This window comes from Lonchura striata, chromosome Z, assembly GCF_050655825.1.
Source record: "Lonchura striata isolate lonStrDom1 chromosome Z, ASM5065582v1, whole genome shotgun sequence".
In the NCBI taxonomy this organism is placed as follows: Eukaryota; Metazoa; Chordata; class Aves; order Passeriformes; family Estrildidae; genus Lonchura; species Lonchura striata.
In genome coordinates this window covers 2112807-2131028 of record NC_140740.1, presented here as the reverse complement: position 1 = coordinate 2131028, position 18222 = coordinate 2112807, and the positions used below count along the sequence as shown (strand labels likewise).

The 18222-nt window shown below is 36.8% G+C and overlaps 1 protein-coding gene across 3 annotated transcripts in view; it reads left to right on the top strand.

Moving 5' to 3' along the window:
• Nucleotides 1-18222, top strand: part of EDIL3 (EGF like and discoidin domains 3) — a 238130-nt gene that overhangs the window by 133227 nt on the left and 86681 nt on the right. For all 3 annotated transcript variants that reach the window (XM_021551870.3, XM_021551869.4, XM_085566626.1), the window contains one exon: nt 1979-2092. In XM_021551870.3, the coding sequence (XP_021407545.1) occupies nt 1979-2092 (114 nt within the window). The remainder of the gene's footprint in view (nt 1-1978; nt 2093-18222) is intronic.

Below are 18222 nucleotides of genomic sequence, written 5' to 3'. Positions count from 1 at the left end.
ACATATTTATTTGAACTGATGGGACTCGAGGTTCTGAAATTACTGGGAAAAATCATTGTGGAAGCCAAGTAGCAAAGATAATAAGTAACAACTTCCATCTTTCTGTTCTGATCATTGCTGATCGCTCCGTGGGGATGGAATATGGGGATTGCTATAAAAGGATGTGGCACTCCAAGCTCGGCTTATTTTTCACCATCACCACACAGACAATATGGAATATTCTGGAAAGCTGTGCATTTTCTCCTACATATTTCAACAGGAATGGCAAAGTGGGAAATTAAAAAAAAAAAAAAAATCTTGAGAACTTATTTTCTTTACACAGAAAAGCTTTTAAGAGGATAAATTACCACCTGCATAGTCGGAGATAGTGAGAGATAGTTCATATGTTCACTTAATGTTTTTTGGTTCACAGCGACCTTGGTTTTTTCTCCCCCACAAATGTGTTAGCCTGTATTAAAATGATGAATAACCTGATAAAAATGTAAGGTTAATGGGCTTTGCTGAAAAAGGCAAATAGGGAGCTGAGGAATCTTGTTAAATTTTATAAATACATATAAAGGATTTAATTTAGAACTGAGCAGGTCTGCTCTTTGGTCATTTCCCTTGGCAGGTTTTATTTCTTGAACTCTAAGTTGTTACTCCTCTTGTTCATCTTTAATAGAAAAAATTCAGCTAACGCTAAAATTTTATTATGCCAGTATGTAATATTTTTATAAGTGAGAAATAGAAAAATATGAGGGGTTAAAAAGAAGCCCAGGGATCCATTGCTATCATTAATTTTAGCATAAAAAATCTGAAAACTTTTTGGTTCAAACAATTTAAACTAGTCTTCATATTTCACTGAAGACCTGTCTCTACATTTCTGTTCACAGCAATGGGAAGATTCTACTATTCACTGTATAAAACACTGATTTTTAAAATACAGATTCCTGGAAAATGAAAAAAAAAGATCAAGTTGAAAGTACAGAAGTCAAACTACCAAATATCAAGCAACTTTGTTGACAGAATTGAATTCTTCTTCACCTGAGCAAAGCCATGTTGTATAAGATTTAGACATTTTTGTATAATTTTCTTTAGTGGCATCTTTAGTGGATGCCAGAAAAAAAAAAAAATTTGGGACAGAAGCAAATTCAATACAACAGCAAGGAGCATTACTTCAATTTCCAGTGATTTCCCATATTATCTGCCATGTCATAATTTACCACATCCCCTATCTTTTTAAAAATATTTAACTGTGCAGTCTTTTTGGACAATGACATATGCAACATTTCTATAAAACATTTATAATCCATTCAGAATAAAAATAAATGTGGAGACTGAGAAATTTAATTATGATGCATCAATATAATCCCTCTGCCTATTTAATGTTGACAGAAAAATTCTGTGTCACATTTGAGGAAAGGAATCTGATATTGCACTTCAGGTTGCTACACTGAAAAACACAGGGGAGTTTTATTCTTGCAGAGTTTGACAAAGTGTACTGAAAAAGAGGAACTCAAGTGAGATTACCCACCTTTTCTGTCTTTTGAATTTAATGAAATTTGCTGGCTTCTAGATTGAGTTATTAGTTTCAATTTGCCCAGTAACTCATTCACAGAAAGGAAAATTTTTTAGATGGTTAAACAGCCTTGTCAATTACATGTTTAATGAATTAAGATGAACTGAGACACATCCTTAACTGGCATCTGTTGATAAACAAGTAGCTATATTCCTTGAAGTTGCAAAAATCTCTACTGATTACTCCATTAGAACTACTACAATTTGTATTTTTTGGGGGGTTTTTTTAGGCCAAACTTTTGGCCTTAATATCATCTGGAAGTTACAGTGGAAATAATTGAGCAAAACTTTGAATTATATTGTACTGCAGGGCATAATAAAACATCTATCATTTATTTGTCTTTTTTTTCAGTTCTTTTAAGCATGTGTTTATTTACCATTTCTCTGCTAATCCTGGTATTCTCTTGTGTGCTTCCTGCAGATGTGAATGAATGTGAAGCTGAACCCTGCAGGAATGGTGGAATCTGTACAGATCTTGTTGCCAACTATTCCTGTGAATGTCCTGGTGAATTTATGGGAAGGAACTGCCAGCAGAGTAAGTACAGCATGGTTTTGAAACTTTATTTTTTAATAATACAAAATATAAGAATTTATTTTACAGGAAAAAAAAAAAAAAAAAAAAAAACAACAAACCAAACCAAATTAAAAAAGAAAAAAAAAAACTAAAAAAACCACACACACCAAAAAACCTTCCAAAAATAAAGCAAACAAACAAAACAACAAACAAAAACACAACAAAAATCCCACAGTGCTTTAATGTACTGTGGAAATACTTCTTTACACATTAATAAACCTCAAAATAGCCATCTTATTCCTTGAGGGAATTTTAGAGACCAAATCTGATATGATGGAACCATTTGCAAAATGTGTAAAAAAATATCTATAGTTAAACAAGAAGTAAAATAGTATCATGTAGAAAAATTAAAAAAAAAATACGGCTGGGGTTTTGTCTCATCAAATATCCTGTCTTCAGCAATGTTATCAGCAGAAATCAACAAGTGTAGAAACAGGAAAAAAATATGTGTTATTTGCTCCGACATGTCTCTAGCCTCTGAAATTTGAACCACTGCTTTGTGGGGAAGTTATTAATAAAATTAACACTCATTAATGGATCTGTCCTGGGAACAATCTCATGATTTTTTCAATAACATGGACTGTGGATGTACCATGAAGGTCTGATTCCTAAAGTTCTTCATGTATGATACACTAGGTAATCCTGAAGACCAAAAATAACAAAAATAGAATAAACTGCTTTGACACAAAATGCAATATACCTTAACAATTAGACATTGGGGGTTGTTGGGTTTAAAACACTGTAAAGATGAAAGCCTGTCGGTTTTAGTCAAACAAAAGATGTTAAAATTATGGTACTATGGATAAAGCAAATATAGTTCCAATGTATATTACCATAAAAAGAAACAGGAATGTATTTGACAGTGATTTTAGTAATGTTGGATTTTATGTTCAAAATACCTGAAATACTGGGCAAATCGACATGGAAGAAAGGGAGCTTCTAGTGCAAGGAAAATTCTATTCCATGTAGCAAAAAAAAAAAAAAAAAAAAAAAAAAGAGAAAAGGCTTTCCAAGTTGAATCATAAATAAATGAAACCATAACAAAGCTGAAAAATATTATCATTTTTCCTGCATTCACATTGTGGATGTATGGGGGAGAATAGAGAGGAAAACAGGATGGACCAATAACAACAAAAGTTTATTTGAAGTGGCTTCAGTGAATTCCCAGATTTATACACAGCAGAAAAAAGATTTGAGGCACCCAAAATAATGTGTAGAGAGGAATAAAAGATGAAGATTTGCTGATAGAAAGTCACAGGTCTCTATGGCTACCTGAAAGAATTTATTAAAGAAAAGGCAAACCTGTCTATTAAAGTGTTTTTCAGAATTTGCTGGTGAAGCAATTCATGCATTTCCTTATTAGGGGCAATTGAATTGCCATTTGGAATTCTACCAGGAATCTCATCCATCTCTTCAGAGTTTATCCCTTCTGTATTTTGGCTGCATCATGAGCACTGCTCAGATAATAGATCACATAAACCCAATCTCCTGTTTTGCTGAAAATGGGGTAGTCAGAGCTATTACTTAAGTGATCATTGCATTTCCTGAACCATCATCTGCTATTTTATATTCCTTTTTTTTAATAGATGTATATGTAGCGACATACAAAAGTAACTTTTTGTGTGAAGTTGCATACCTCATATGTTAAACTGAATTAAGATTTATGCATATGTATATATAAGCACAAACACACATTTCAAGTTTTGAGAGCATATAAGAGAAAGTATATATGTGTACAAAAAACCTGAAATTCTCCAGTTTATTGAAATAGTGAAAGAACTCTGCTGCTTTATTGCAAAATATGTTATTCACACTCTGTCTTTCTGGGTCTTATTTTGAGGGATTCATACTGATGTAAATATAAATATATATATAGTTTATCATCTCTGTAACTTGCAGGATACCATTTTCTACAGCTAGGCTTGAAAATACTTTTCTTTTTTTCCCCATTAGAAGTTTGGTTATGTCATCACACTTAATTACGTAATTACAAGCAGTTATTACACATTCTAATTACACCATCAAAGTTTTACACATATTTACAGTAATCATATAATTAAATACTGTTATGCTAATTACGTAAATTACTGACTGCTGTCTCAGAATTACCTCACAACACTCAAAGATTCCTGAGTCACATCACAGAATATGTAAAATATCCTAGATGTAGAATGAAAAAAACTGCAAAAGTGCATTATACAAGCTGCTTTTCCAGGATGCATTTCTAATAATTTATCTAGTTTGTTATAGCCCAAATATCACTACTTTGCAACAAGGATTTGTCATGTTACTCATCAGCCTCCTGTACTTTGTGTCAGACTGTTTTTCCTACACCACCACCTACGTTTGTCCTCTTTTTTAATTCCACCATTTGATTTCACCACAATTAATTCCTCTTAGTTAATCTCCTCAATAATTCCCTTCCATTTTATCTCATGTGTAGCACTTTTCAGGTGTGACACAACTGTTGTGCTACAGCCAAATCCTGGGAGCTTTGTGTGACACCCACCCCAAACCCTTCCGAGTAGTCCCAAAAGCCTCTGAAAGAGCTAGTGCAGCTAGTCTCAACTGGCCTGAGAAGGAAAGGGTCAAAACCAAGCAAAAAATCAAATAAAATGAGATTTAAACCATATTTGGACCACCTTGACCATATTCTGTTTCTGGCATGGATGAGATTCAGAGTTGTTTATATTCAATTCTTTATTTTCTTTCTTTCTTTCTTTCTTTCTTTCTTTTTTTCTTTCTTTCTTTCTTTCTTTCTTTCTTTCTTTCTTTCTTTCTTTCTTTCTTTCTTTTCCTTCCTTCCTTCCTTCCTTCCTTCCTTCCTTCCTTCCTTCCTTCCTTCCTTCCTTCCTTCCTTCCTTCCTCCTTCTTTTCTTTTCTTTTCTTTTCTTTCTTTTCTTTTCTTTTCTTTTCTTTTCTTTTCTTTTCTTTTCTTTTCTTTTCTTTTCTTTTCTTTTCTTTTCTTTTCTTTTCTTTTCTTTTCTTTTCTTTTCTTTTCTTTTCTTTTCTTTTCTTTTCTCTCTTCTCTTCTCTTCTCTTCTCTTCTCTTCTCTTCTCTTCTCTTCTCTTCTCTTCTCTTCTCTTCTCTTCTCTTCTCTTCTCTTCTCTTCTCTTCTCTTCTCTTCTCTTCTCTTCTCTTCTCTTCTCTTCTCTTCTCTTCTCTTCTCTTCTCTTCTCTTCTCTCCTTTCTATTCTTTTTATTTTTCTCTCTCTCTTATTAGCCATGGCTGGTTTTAGAAATTCAGGCATAAATGGCATTTAAACCAGCTGTTTCTCGCTTCTGGAAAATACAGGATGAGGCAAAATCAGGGTAAAGTGGAGTGTGACAGCCTCAAAACATATCCAGCCATTCTGGAATGAGCTTATCAGCCTGTTAAGAGACACTTCAACGAACATCTGGTATTTACAGAATCTGCCTGCAGATGTTTAGCAAACACAGAATGGGAAGAAAGCACCTTTCCCCATCCCCTGACTGTACAATTTAAGCTGTGTGCATTCCATATTACTTCCCAGATTTCTAAGGTTTCAGAATTTCTTTGAAGCAGCTGCATCTCCTTCTGCTGTCCCACTCTCTGCACCAATTTCTTGCTCCTGTGCTGAATTCAAAATATCAATTGTGATCACGTTCATTACAGCTTTCCTTAGTCTTGGAGTGTCCATAAATAAAAATAAAGTACTGATTCCAAAACAGTTTCTCCTGTGGTTAGAGGTTTTATATGGATGTTTTTGTTTTTTTTTTTACTTTGTGGATTACATCATTCTCTTCTCTTGCAAGAACTTTCATCAGTGCCAGGCTGTTTGCATTATTCACTGCAAATCTTTGTATTGTTTTGTTAAAATTTTTTGTATTGTATTGTTAAAATCTCCCATCATCAGTTTGGGTGGAGAATTGCAGTAATATGTGAGCAGTTCCACAGGTGGCTTTTTGATCACTTTCCCTTCCATTTTACTTCCATTTTAATGTTTTTAATCAAGCAGATGGTACCAGATAGTGGACAACTTACAATTCCACCACTGTGCATCTTGGAGTTGTGTTTTGCTAAATGCCAAGAGCTGCTGCCATTAAAGCATAAGACAAATTTTCTCATGCTTTTTTCTTTAAATATCTAGATGAAAATAGTCATTATAAATATTTTTTTACATATACCATGGCAGCTTCACCTCCTTTTCTCCTGTGGATTCAACATGCCCATATGTAGGAGAACTGCATTCAAAGCAAGTGCACCAATTTATTTGTCTAGCATGTCAGAAATCCTGCTAAGCAGTGTACCTCCACCTTGTTTTCATTGATTTCCTCTGCTTTTATGGTTTAGTACTCTGTTGTGTTTCTACTGCTCTTGGTTGCCTCCTGCCTTCCTCTCTGTGGAAATCAAAGTGGTATTTTCTTCCCATTTACATGAAAATTCCTGTTCTTTCAATGTCTTTTTAACTTAAAAAATTATCTGAAGACCTTTCGGATCTAGGCATAAAGAGATGTTCAAGACTTCTTCTTACATGCAGCCTTATACTCCCAGACTAGATGGTTTCATCCAAAGCACACTAATGCATTATGATTTTAGAATTTTCCTTCCCTCAAAATAATCTCCAGGGCATGACCCTGAAGCTCACGTGATTTTTAGTGTGGGATAAATAACTTGTTTTGTAATAGATCCTTATTCCTTTTCGTGCCATCTGTGTTTCACCTCTGTGTCCTCAAGGCAGAGTGTTGGGTCTTTTTGGCTTCAGGTGCTTGTCCTTTGAACTGCTCTGCTTGATGCTCACACTCTTGGTGAGTTTTGGACATCTCTGTCTTACAGATCAACCTCTGACCACCCCTGGCCCAGCAGGGTTCAGGGCTGATAAAGCCTCCATGCTTAGGTTCAGAAAAACCCTACTCAAAAAAGACATGAGGGCATAAAAAGTGCACAGACCAAATGAAACAATTTGTGAAATATTAAAAAGCTGTGTTTTCTGGGGGAAGGTTTAGTGCTGAGTAAAATTTTGCCTTGCAGGAAATCTGTGTTTTCAAAATATGGATAGGGATCAGAATTTTATGATTTTCTGAAATCAATGAATGTGGTTAGGGGATTTCTGGTGAACTCAGCTCATGGAATTGACCTGTTAAAATTAAGCTGCTAGGAACTGAATGGTAAAGGAGATCCCATCGCATATATCCCTTGTTTCCAGATTACCTGCTGGAGAACTGTGGTTTCAAGGCTGAGATTTTTTGTTCACCTTCAGTAATGTCTTGGTGTGAAAAATCAGGTGCCTGCTAAGGAAGGCAGGAGCCTCCCCTGGAAGGGAAAATGTAAAGCTCCTCCCTCTGAATTATTATAATTTTGAAATTAAGGGGCTCCCAGGCAAAGATGTGGGAGTAGGAATAACAGTCCTGTATCAGGAAAATTAAAAATACAAATGCAATAGTACAAAATAAAGCAATGGCAGAGTCAGAAATGTCCTGTCCCCTGTGGGTCAGGGAGTGGCTCAGCCCCATCCCAGGGATGGGATGGGATCCTCTGGGAATGCAGTGGGGATAAAGCTGCTCCCCTGGGAATGCAGGGGGAAGGAAGCTGCTCCTCTGGGAATGCAGGGGGAAGGAAGCTGCTCCTCTGGGAATGCAGGGGGAAGGAAGCTGCTCCTCTGGGAATGCAGGGGGCAAAGGCTGCTGTGCTGTTCCCAGGTCAGATTGTATCCAGGTAGGAATGCTCGGCTCCTCCCCTGGGCGCAGCATCTCCCCATGGATGATGGAATTTTCTCAGCCATGCAGGGACACTCAGTGGCCAAGAACAGAAGATAATTGATAATTAATGGCTCATTACAGCAGATATCTCCTGGAGGGAGAATTGGCTGTGGAAGAGATAAAGAAAAAACTGCCCAATGAAGAGAAAATAACTGCCCCACCTCTGACAGATGGGGATAGAATAAACACCCCCATTTCCAACCTAAGACAAGTAAATGCATTGAACTTGCAGTGAGCCACTGTGAAACCCTTCACCTGCCAGGAATCAGCACAGACTCGAGTTCCCTAAATTACTGAGTATCACAAAAACCTCTGCCAATGACATTTAGGAGGGCATACTCTTCCCTACAGCTCAAAATATCAATTTGACTAATTCTGCCATTAATGAATTATGAAGTTTAAGTTTATTCTTGATAGTTTTGAGTGCGTGCCTGTTTCATGATCTCAAATCATGAATGTAAAGGCAGAAATCATTGGAATACAAAGCTGGACAAATATACTAATGGAGGAGTGGCAAGGGGGGGGGGGAAAGAAGGTAATTAATAAAGCAGATCAGTTCTTTAATACAATGAACATCACAGCCACACACTTATTGGGCTGGTACAAAGGAATGGCAGGGGAAAGAGACTGGGAATGAAACCAAAGCTTAACACCAGTTAAAAAAATATTAATCTAGCCACGGTCTAATCAAACAAGAAACTCTCCTTTAATTAATTTTTAAGGCTAAGAGAAGAGTTTATTTAAATTTTAATATTTTTCTTGCTTTGTTCAACTTCAGAGGTCATAAAATTTAAAAGCCAGGATTGTCATTTTATTGTCAGCAGAGGATAAACTGCAAAAAAAATTCTGTAAATATCAATATTCTTGCTAGTCATTGTTTAGATGACAAGTTCAGGACTTCCATGGAAAAATTATGGAAGTTTTATAGATATGCATATATATGTGTGTGCATGTGTTGATGTATGTATATAAAATTATTAATCATGGAGAATTAATTTTTTAATGTCCTCAGGTAGTTAATTTATCATTCACATGATATCAATTGTGGATTTATGGGATTATGTGGAGTTAATCTCATACAAAAGAAATAATGAAAAAAAAAATGTGCCTCAAAGAATTTTATCTATTTAATATCAAGTTAATAGTACTAGTGTGAGCTCCCTGGATTACAGAAATGTCTTGGAGCAGAAACACAGACACTTTGAAATTGCAGGAGGGAGAATTTTTACATGTCAAATGTGACTTTAGGCCATGTAATTCAACTCAACCTCAGTAATTTGTCCTTTACTGAACATACCAGAAGAACAGAAACAAAAATTATTTCAAAAGTAAGAATTCTGCTTTATGCACAACTTTAACTATTTCAGCTAATCTTGAATGGAATATAATTTCTATATTTGCATTGGACAAAATCCCTCTTGAGCCCCTTGCTGAAAATGATGATTTTTGCTGAATCTGCACCACTCTATGAATCTTGTCTGGCAGGCATTTCTGCTTTCATTTGGTATGAAAGTGCAAAGAGGCAGAAAATGTTATAGAAACGACAGAACACGTAGTTAACATTGAAATGTTCTCCCAGGCATTTCAATGACCTAGTGAGAAATATTAATCAAACTCCAACATTTCTAAAACCTTCAAACAAAGCTCCACCCTGGCGCTTCCACTGGGGATTTTCTCTGCCCAGGCATCCCGTGCAGGGCACAGAGGTGTTTGCAGAACTGGGCTCAGCAGATCAGAATTGCTGTTCTCCCATACAGCACAAAAGAGAAATGAGACTGATCTCGCCGTGTTTGATGTTGAAACAAAGTCCTCAGCCCTGTGCTTTTGGGTACATTTTCATCTTGCTCCTTTGGCACTGTGCAGAAACATCTCCCTTTGAAAAGTAATTTCTCAATATCTTGTTTTGATTAGGCGGGGGAGGATTCAATCTTCACCTGGCAGAAACTAAATGTAAAATACTCAGGCAAGCCCTGAAGGCCTAACAGGAATATTTAAATGTGTGATTGTTTCCTTACTCCATGAGTCATCAAGTGTAATAGTAGCTTTTTTGCGGTGTCAAAACCCACAATATTAACTCAACCCTGTATTCAACCCTTTATTGTTGACTTTAGATTTAACCACCTTGTTGTGGCAACTCACTTGCCATGTTTTCTTTAACCCATGGATCTTCTTTTCTAAAGGGTTTTTGTCATTCTTGCCTCAGTCACCCTCAGAAAAAGAGGATGGAGTCAGGGATTCCTTCTACCTCTTTCCCTGCTGAGGGAGCACTGTGAATTTAGCTTTTTACAGAATCCTAGACACTCACAAAGAGTAGAGGAGAAAAGAAAAATCCTCATTTTATAAATATGATCCACTGTTCCTTTGTTGGAAGAACTTTTATGTGCGTTTTTATGTGTGGCAAAGTCTATGACAATGAATATTTCAGTATTTCTAAGCCTTAAAAGAAAAATTACAGCACTCCATTATTCTCAAAGTAGCCCCTATAGCTCTTAAGTTCCTGGTCTGGTCAATAATGCACATTCTTTTTTTATGTCCTCACAGAAATGAAAAATAATTTGCAGGTAAGAAATTGGTACTATAAAAGAAATAAAAGTTGGACTATAGACTGCAGAAGGAAGCTCAAAATAAATCACAGGTTATTATGACCAAAAAAAGCCTCCTAAAAGTATGGAATGAAAAACTACTAATGATTATAAGTATGAAAAGGGGTATATATTAAATATAAACATATAAAGGTATATTAAATATAAAAAATTTACAGCTGCAGTCAGTTTAAAAAAGTTCCCAATAGCCAAGTCACAGGAACATTTTGAAATACCTCATTTCAAGGCTTATTATATAAGATATTGGGTATTTATTTCCAAATGGATTGATTGTGGAGGGTGGCTTGCCATAAGAATTAGCCTGGTCTTGTTTGCTTCTACCCTTTGTTGGACACAGGAATCATCAATTTGAGTAAAACCATCTCCAGGGCTGTACAAACTCCTCAAAATGAAAATTAACATCTCAAGCTCTGCAGTAATTAACAAGCCAGGCACAGAGTAGACTTACAAGTGAGCGTGGCACAAAACTTGCAGAACGTGGAGGTTTGAAAGCTGACTCACATTTTGAAGTTACATTTAGCCTTGGAGCTCGAACCAAGCTGTGAAACGTGAAAATCCATGTGAACTACAGGTGAAAAAAAGTAAAATAGAATAAAATAAAATAGAATAAAATAAAATAAAATAAAATAGAATTAAATAGAATAAAATAATAAAATAAAATAAAATAAAATAAAATAAAATAAAATAAAATAAAATAAAAAGGAAAGGAAAGGAAAGGAAAGAAAAGGAAAGAAAAGAAAAGGGAAGGGAAGGGAAGGGAAGGGAAGGGAAGGGAAGGGAAGGGAAGGGAAGGGAAGGGAAGGGAAGGGAAGGGAAGGGAAGGGAAGGGAAGGGAAGGGAAGGGAAGGGAAGGGAAGGGAAGGGAAGGGAAGGGAAGGGAAGGGAAGGGAAGGGAAGGGAAGGGAAGGGAAGGGAAGGGAAGGGAAGGGAAGGGAAGGGAAGGGAAGGGAAGGGAAGGGAAGGGAAGGGAAGGGAAGGGAAGGGAAGGGAAGGGAAGGGAAGGGAAGGGAAGGGAAGGGAAGGGAAGGGAAGGGAAGGGAAGGGAAGGGAAGGGAAGGGAAGGGAAGGAAAGGAAAGGAAAGGAAAGGAAAGGAAAGGAAAGGAAAGGAAAGGAAAGGAAAGGAAAGGAAAGGAAAGGAAAGGAAAGGAAAGGAAAGGAAAGGAAAGGAAAGGAAAGGAAAGGAAAGGAAAGGATGAAATAAAATAAAATAAAATAATAAAATAATAAAATAAAATAAAATAAAATAAAATAAAATAAAGAAAATAAATAAAATAAAAAAGAGAACCCAGTTACACGAGCCCCAAATGAACTAAAGTCCCCACAGTCAGCACAGCTCTCCCACCTGCAGCTCTCAGGAGGAGAAGGAAATGGGAAGTGTGGAGTGCTCATCTTCCCACCGAGGGGAGGTCTGGGCTCCTGCTGCTCTGGACAGACGGACACCCGGGCACTGGGCAGCCCTGGCAGGGACCTGGCAGGGCAGGCTGGGGGCTGGAAGCTGCTCCAGTCCCCAGCTGCCACTTCTTCCACTCGCTCATTCCATCAAATGAAACCAGGGCTTGCACGGGGATGAGCTGGCGCAAAGGATTTGGTGGCGGCGCAACAGGGAGGGAGAAGAAATTTTGTTTTCTTTTGGTCATGCTGATGGAAAAGAGGGGCTCAGAAGGGTGCAAGTGGGTTTTTGAAATGAAGTAGAGTGAAAACATTAAATACTTACAAGAGCGCCTTCCAAGAAGAGCAGGCAAAATGTACTTTTATTTAAATTTTCCTTAGATCAGTGACTGTATTAATGCTGAATGCAATTTTGTCATCTCTTAGTTTGGTGCAGATAGAAATTTTCTTTACAGAAAATATAATGTAAAACTTTTGCTTTTTAGAACACATTAATATCCATGCCTGATTCAACAAAATCTGATAGACCTCACCCATAAACATGATTTCCCTCCATTGGCAAACTGTATATTTGATAGCAACATTGCATGCCTTCACTGAAGATCAGTTTCAGTGTGTAGTTTGCAATATTATATTTATTGTCATTCTAATAATATCAATTCCCATTTATGCTCCTGTTGCTGAAATCTAATTTTGTAATTACACTCTTCCTGTTTTATACAAAACTCAATTTTACCCATCTGTGATATGAGCTTTCATTGTAGATGCAGCACAAAATGTAACAGTGTTGTAATTCATTACATCAAAGTTAGCAAAAATCAAATAACGCTGGGGAATTCACAACTTCAAACCAAATTTGAATCCTCATGTCCACTCTCAGCAAAAGATGATTCTTTTTCTTCAGTAATTCTGAAAAATTTCCTTGTTCTTCTGGATAGGATCTTCCATACAGGAAGCTGAATATTAATTTTATTGTTATTAATTATACCTCTTCATCTGCTTTTTCTTACCTCCTGGTCCCTTCAGAATATCTTTCACAATGCCTTTTTCCCTTCCATTCAGTGTGAATTTGAGTGAGTGTTTGGTTTCACTCATTTTTAGGCATTAAAAGATTTTTTTTTTCATGATGAAAAAGGTCGGGTGAAAAATCTTCAAGAATTAAATTTCTTTCCCAAAGTGCACAATGGAATCAGTTCAGTCTCATCTCTGCTGAAGGTGTAGTGCGTTTTTCACTGAGTTTTCTGCAGGTGAAATGGGGCACAGGTCCTTTAAAAGCTTTAATCCTTTAATCTTAGACATAAAGATATATCTGCTGGAAGTAAAATGGGATTTAAGAATGAAGTGCAAGGTGTCTTCCCTCTTTATATATGTTGCATTTATCTAGAATTGATTTTACATTGCTTTAAATATTGAAACACTATTTTTGGTTTTTTTGTTGGTTTGGTTTTTTTTGGTTTTTTTTTTTTTTTTTTTTGGTATTTAGTGATGGAGAGTGCTAATTTCAGAGAATTTCCACGCTTTAAAAAGAAAAAAAGTGGGGTGGGTATAAAGCCTAATTTTGAGGCCAGCTATTCCAGCTGCAAAGTACAAGGAATAGCAGGCCCAGTGATTCACCAAGATTACTAATTTGGTAAATTAGTGGGAAAGAAAGGTGGCAGAAGAGTAATTTTTGCAAACAGCCAAAACTGTCCTTATCCAATGTGCCCATGTGTAGGAAATTCAATGCAGAGGAATGTTTCCTTTTGGGAAAGATGAGAGGCCACCACCCTCCTCTGTGGCTGGAGAAGGGAGAAGCAGATTCCAGTCTCTGATGTAACTGGAATTTTTTATGCACATTGGAGCACTGGGGCATGGATAAATTATTCCAGGTCTGATCAGACAGGGAAGGAATTTCCCCTTTCCTTTCCTTCATTGTTATTCTCAGTTTTGGATGCAAACAGGGATGGTGAGGAGACCTGGCAGCCAAGGGCTCACGTCCCTCCCTTGATGCTGAGTTTTGCTGAGATTAAAAAAAAAGGCAATTTGGGAAACAAATTTCCCTGCTCTGTTAATCCCTCCTGCAGCTGAATTAGCAAAACAACCCCCAGGTGTCTTAATGCTTTGGTCCCTGTAAATCCCAAAGGGATTGGAAGTCACAAGGAATTTTACAAAGTGAGATTCAGACAATAAAAACATTAGGAAGTTTCTGGGGTCACATGAGAATTTTGCACTGGCAGTGAGGACATGGAGTGAAGAGAGTATTGGAAATTTAAACTGTTTTGTTTGGTTGGTTGTTTTTTTTTTAACTTAAAGCGTTTTTGATAAATCATTAAGGATAACTAATAGCTTAGTTTAGTGCTATTCTTATTTCTTAGAATCAAAAGAACCAAACAGGTTGGCCCTGGTAATTGCACTACAATTTTGTCCTGTGCAACTTTATAAGGAATTTCATAATTCAGCTATTATTGGCACAATAAGGCCTCCTGGCTCACATTCAGACTCAAGGGAAATTGGTGCATTTACACCTATTTATGTGTTGCTGACAGGTAACTTCACCTTTGCCTTTTCTTGTAACATTTATGAACGGTTGTTTTTACACAGATAGTAGTGAAAGCTACAAAATCATTCTATGCCTCTTCAAACGCCTTCAAAAAGCTTTTTGTGAGATTAGGTGAGAAGACTTTTCTCCACAATAAGTTCAAATGTTCAGATATATTTTACTCTTAAAACAAAAAATGCCAAATTATTTGGATTTTAGTGACTACATGATGTTACCTAAACACTTGAAATGTAAGCACCACAGTTATGCTGGCTTCATTGATGACGTTTATTTTTATTTTAGGAAAGACTATATTATTACTTAGCTTTTCAGCTGAGAAATAAAACTCTCTTCTTGGTAATCCCCTAACAAACTTTTTTTTTCCTGTGTAATATGAAATCATTGGATAATTAGATTTCCAACAGAACACCAAGTAAAGAGCCTATAAACAGCATTAAAAGTATATGCTTCTGAAAAAGTAGCTTTTTAACATTTAGTTTCTGTTCTAATGGATGTATTCATTATATATACAGTGTTTTCTTGGAGAGTTTATTTTTAAATATGCTACTTATATGAATTTTAAGAAAAAGGATTCTTAGCTAAATTTCACTACTATGGCAGTGGCAAATTCTTAAGAATGCAAAAATCCTACATGTTAGAGCAGGTATTTTATCACTGGATGTGTCTCTGGATGTGGTAATGGCAGGAATATTAAAAGTTCACCCCTGATCAGTCTCTTTAGTATCATCCTTGGACCTTCAGTGCCAGAATTTGTTCAGTTCCTTTTTGAACCTTTGGGTGCTGCATCTTCTGTAAGGCTCCAGAAGATCATAATCCACAGTGCCAAGATAGACTTTTGTTCTTTTTTTTTTTTTTAAAACAGGCTAAGCTGAATTCTTGTGAATTTCAGCGAGTGCTCCCTAATTTCAGTAATGTCAAGGGGACAAGCAGCACTGTGTTCATCTTGCCAGTGTTTATGTGAAGTTGTGCCCCTCCTAATTCTCCATCTTGAGCAATCCTGTGCTCTTTGCACCTGCAGTGGACATTTCCAAGTTCAGCACAGTGCAGGGACATTTCAGGGATTTTGTCTCTTCCCTTTGAGCACATTGAAGTTCATCTGTCACCTTTTTGAGCACTCACTCAGTTTTCCACGTCCTTCTGGAGCTGCTCATCATCTGGGCAGCATTTGATCCAGAGAGCTTCAAATTGGACAATTTCCCCATTCAAAATTTCCTCCAGGTCGCTGATGAGTAAAACTGACTCCAGCAATGACCCTTGGGAATGCCACTGCTAACATTTTGTCCTGAAAAGACATTTTCTGTTCTGTAATTAGACTTCTGGCTATAGCAGGGCCATTTCACCACTCCCTGGAAAGATCCTTTCATGTGGAACCTCATCAAGTGCCTTCTCAAAATCCAAGTGTGCTGTTTCCGCTGAATTTCCTTTATCCCTGTGCATATCATCTCTATTAAAGGACTGCAACCAGTGAACCAGAACTGCCATTTACAGGGGGGATATTGTCTCTTTTTCACACCTTTTCTTAGGTTTCTTGTGACCTTAATTATAGAACTATCTATCAGTAAACCTCTGCAGTTCCCAAATCTTTTTTTGGCCCAATTCTTAAAAACACTGTGCCATGAAATTACTTCAGTACTAGAAAAAGTAGTGTAAAAAAAAAAAAAAAAAAAAAAGCCTGAAAGAAACTTAAAATCCTTCCTGCTTACTATTTTTTTTTTTAAATCTCAGACTATCCAAGAGTTTCCTAACTTTATTTTCAGTCTGGGTCCTCAGCATGGAGCCTATAGAGCACATAAGGCCCAAAGTTAATCTTAAATTAGAGCACATAAAAGCCCAAAGTTAATCTTAATCTTTCACAATTATAAAAATATGAAAAAGGCCTTGATAATAGAAGCAGACGACAGTCACTCGGCAATAATGGCACACTTGAGAAGTAGAAAGTAACATTCAATTTCTTTTTATTTGATTAGTCCTGATGGCCACTGCTCACACACATGGACTGTGCTGGTGGTAATAGAATAATGCGCTGCTTTTGGAGGAGATGCTACATCAGCGTAAAAAGGGTTTAATCTCTTTGGACATATCAGCAAATAGGTGGCAATTCTTCCCATTACTGTCTGAAGAGCTGCCTTGTGCTGCGTGGAACATAACCAATCACCTCATTTTCATGTCACTTCCTGCAGACCTGAAGCTCAGCACAGCATCCTGTGAAAAGTTTTGCTTGTCTGAAAGTGTCTGTGTGCTTGTTAGCTGCTGCTGAGGCAAACTGGTGAAGACGTGGCCTTTGATGAGCATTGTTTTATTTGAAGGCATAAAACAAGATTAATCATACCTCAGTGTTGCAGTATCACACTGTCTACTAACATCCTTGGGAGTCACACTTCAGGAATCAGAGTAATAATAAATAAAATGTTAATAGGTCAAGGAAAGCTATTTTGTTTTGTTTTAAATGTGGGGAGCAAACTTATGGAGATAAATGTCTTCTGTTAATCAGATTTCAGAGGTGAATAGCTTTATAGAATAACCACATTCAGGAATGTGAAAATATGCTGTTTCGTGGTGTAGTTAGGAGTCACCTTGAAGTTACAAAGACTGTGACTTCTTTTTTATCTAGACAAAAAAAAATCTGACACTCACTGTCACTGCATTTTCTCCAAGTCTACTGAAATGCAAAAAAAAAAAAAAAAAAAAGTGTTTGTACATTATATTTTGCTATTTCGTTTGCACTGTGATTGACTAGAAAGAGGAACACATGATCTGCTTGCTGCCATGTCCCAGTGGAAATGCTGATTAAATTGCTTGAATGGGAATGAAAACATCGATTTGGTCGTGCCCGTAGGATGAGTCCTCAGAACAATTAACACGAGTAGTTACAACAGAGCTGCTCAATATCTCTCAGATCAGAACATTGAATTGTAGAGAAAAAAAAATAAAAACAAACCACTTGAGGTACCAGGCCTGAGCAAACAGTTTGATCAGCTGCAGAATGATTGAAATATCCAGTGGCTGAAATGTGCAGAGCTGAGCTGTGTTGTGGTCACGAGGATTCCCCAAACCAGCCCATAAAATGAGACACGGGATAATCAATCCCAAAGCAGCACCAAAATGCTGAAACTAGAGATTTTTCATTCTTTAGTAATGGTCTGATTATCTAAATCAGATTTATAGCTCACATGACTGTCGTATTGCACTATCTCCTTTGGGCAATGGTAATTTTAAATTCATTTTAGAGATCTGTGGAGTTTTAAAATTTTAAAAGTTAGTGTTCCATGGACAGGTCTTGCACAACCTGGAATTAATTCCAAATGAAAACCTGCCTTTGTGTGGGAGGGCTTAGGCTTTGCTTGTATTTAAAAATGATGTTTTGAGAGGAGGCATAAGAAGCAATAGTTGCTCATGGGAGGAAAAAAAACAAGTCACGAACATGAGAAGAGATGAGATGGCACTGAGAATGTGCCTGACAAAAAATAAAAATTAAAAAAAAAATTAAAAAACTTTAAAAAGGACAGAAATGAATTTTTTAAAAAGGAGTATTTAGGAATACACCTTGCACTGGTACACTGCAACGAGTGCTGCTGGACCACTGCAGGCCAGCCACAAAACAATTAATGGGATAATGAGCTGGGGTGGATAACTGTCCTTCAGACAATGTGTGTGCTCTGTGCAAGCAGGACTGAAGTCAAACTGAATGTACAAATCCAAACCAGTGCTTCAAATAACTTCAGGTTTTAGCTCCTCTTCAGTCTGTCGTGGTACAGCTCACACATATGGTCTGCACGCACTTGCAAAGCCAGCAGCTTCTGGTAAAATGAAAATACTCCTTGCTCCTCTACCTTCCCA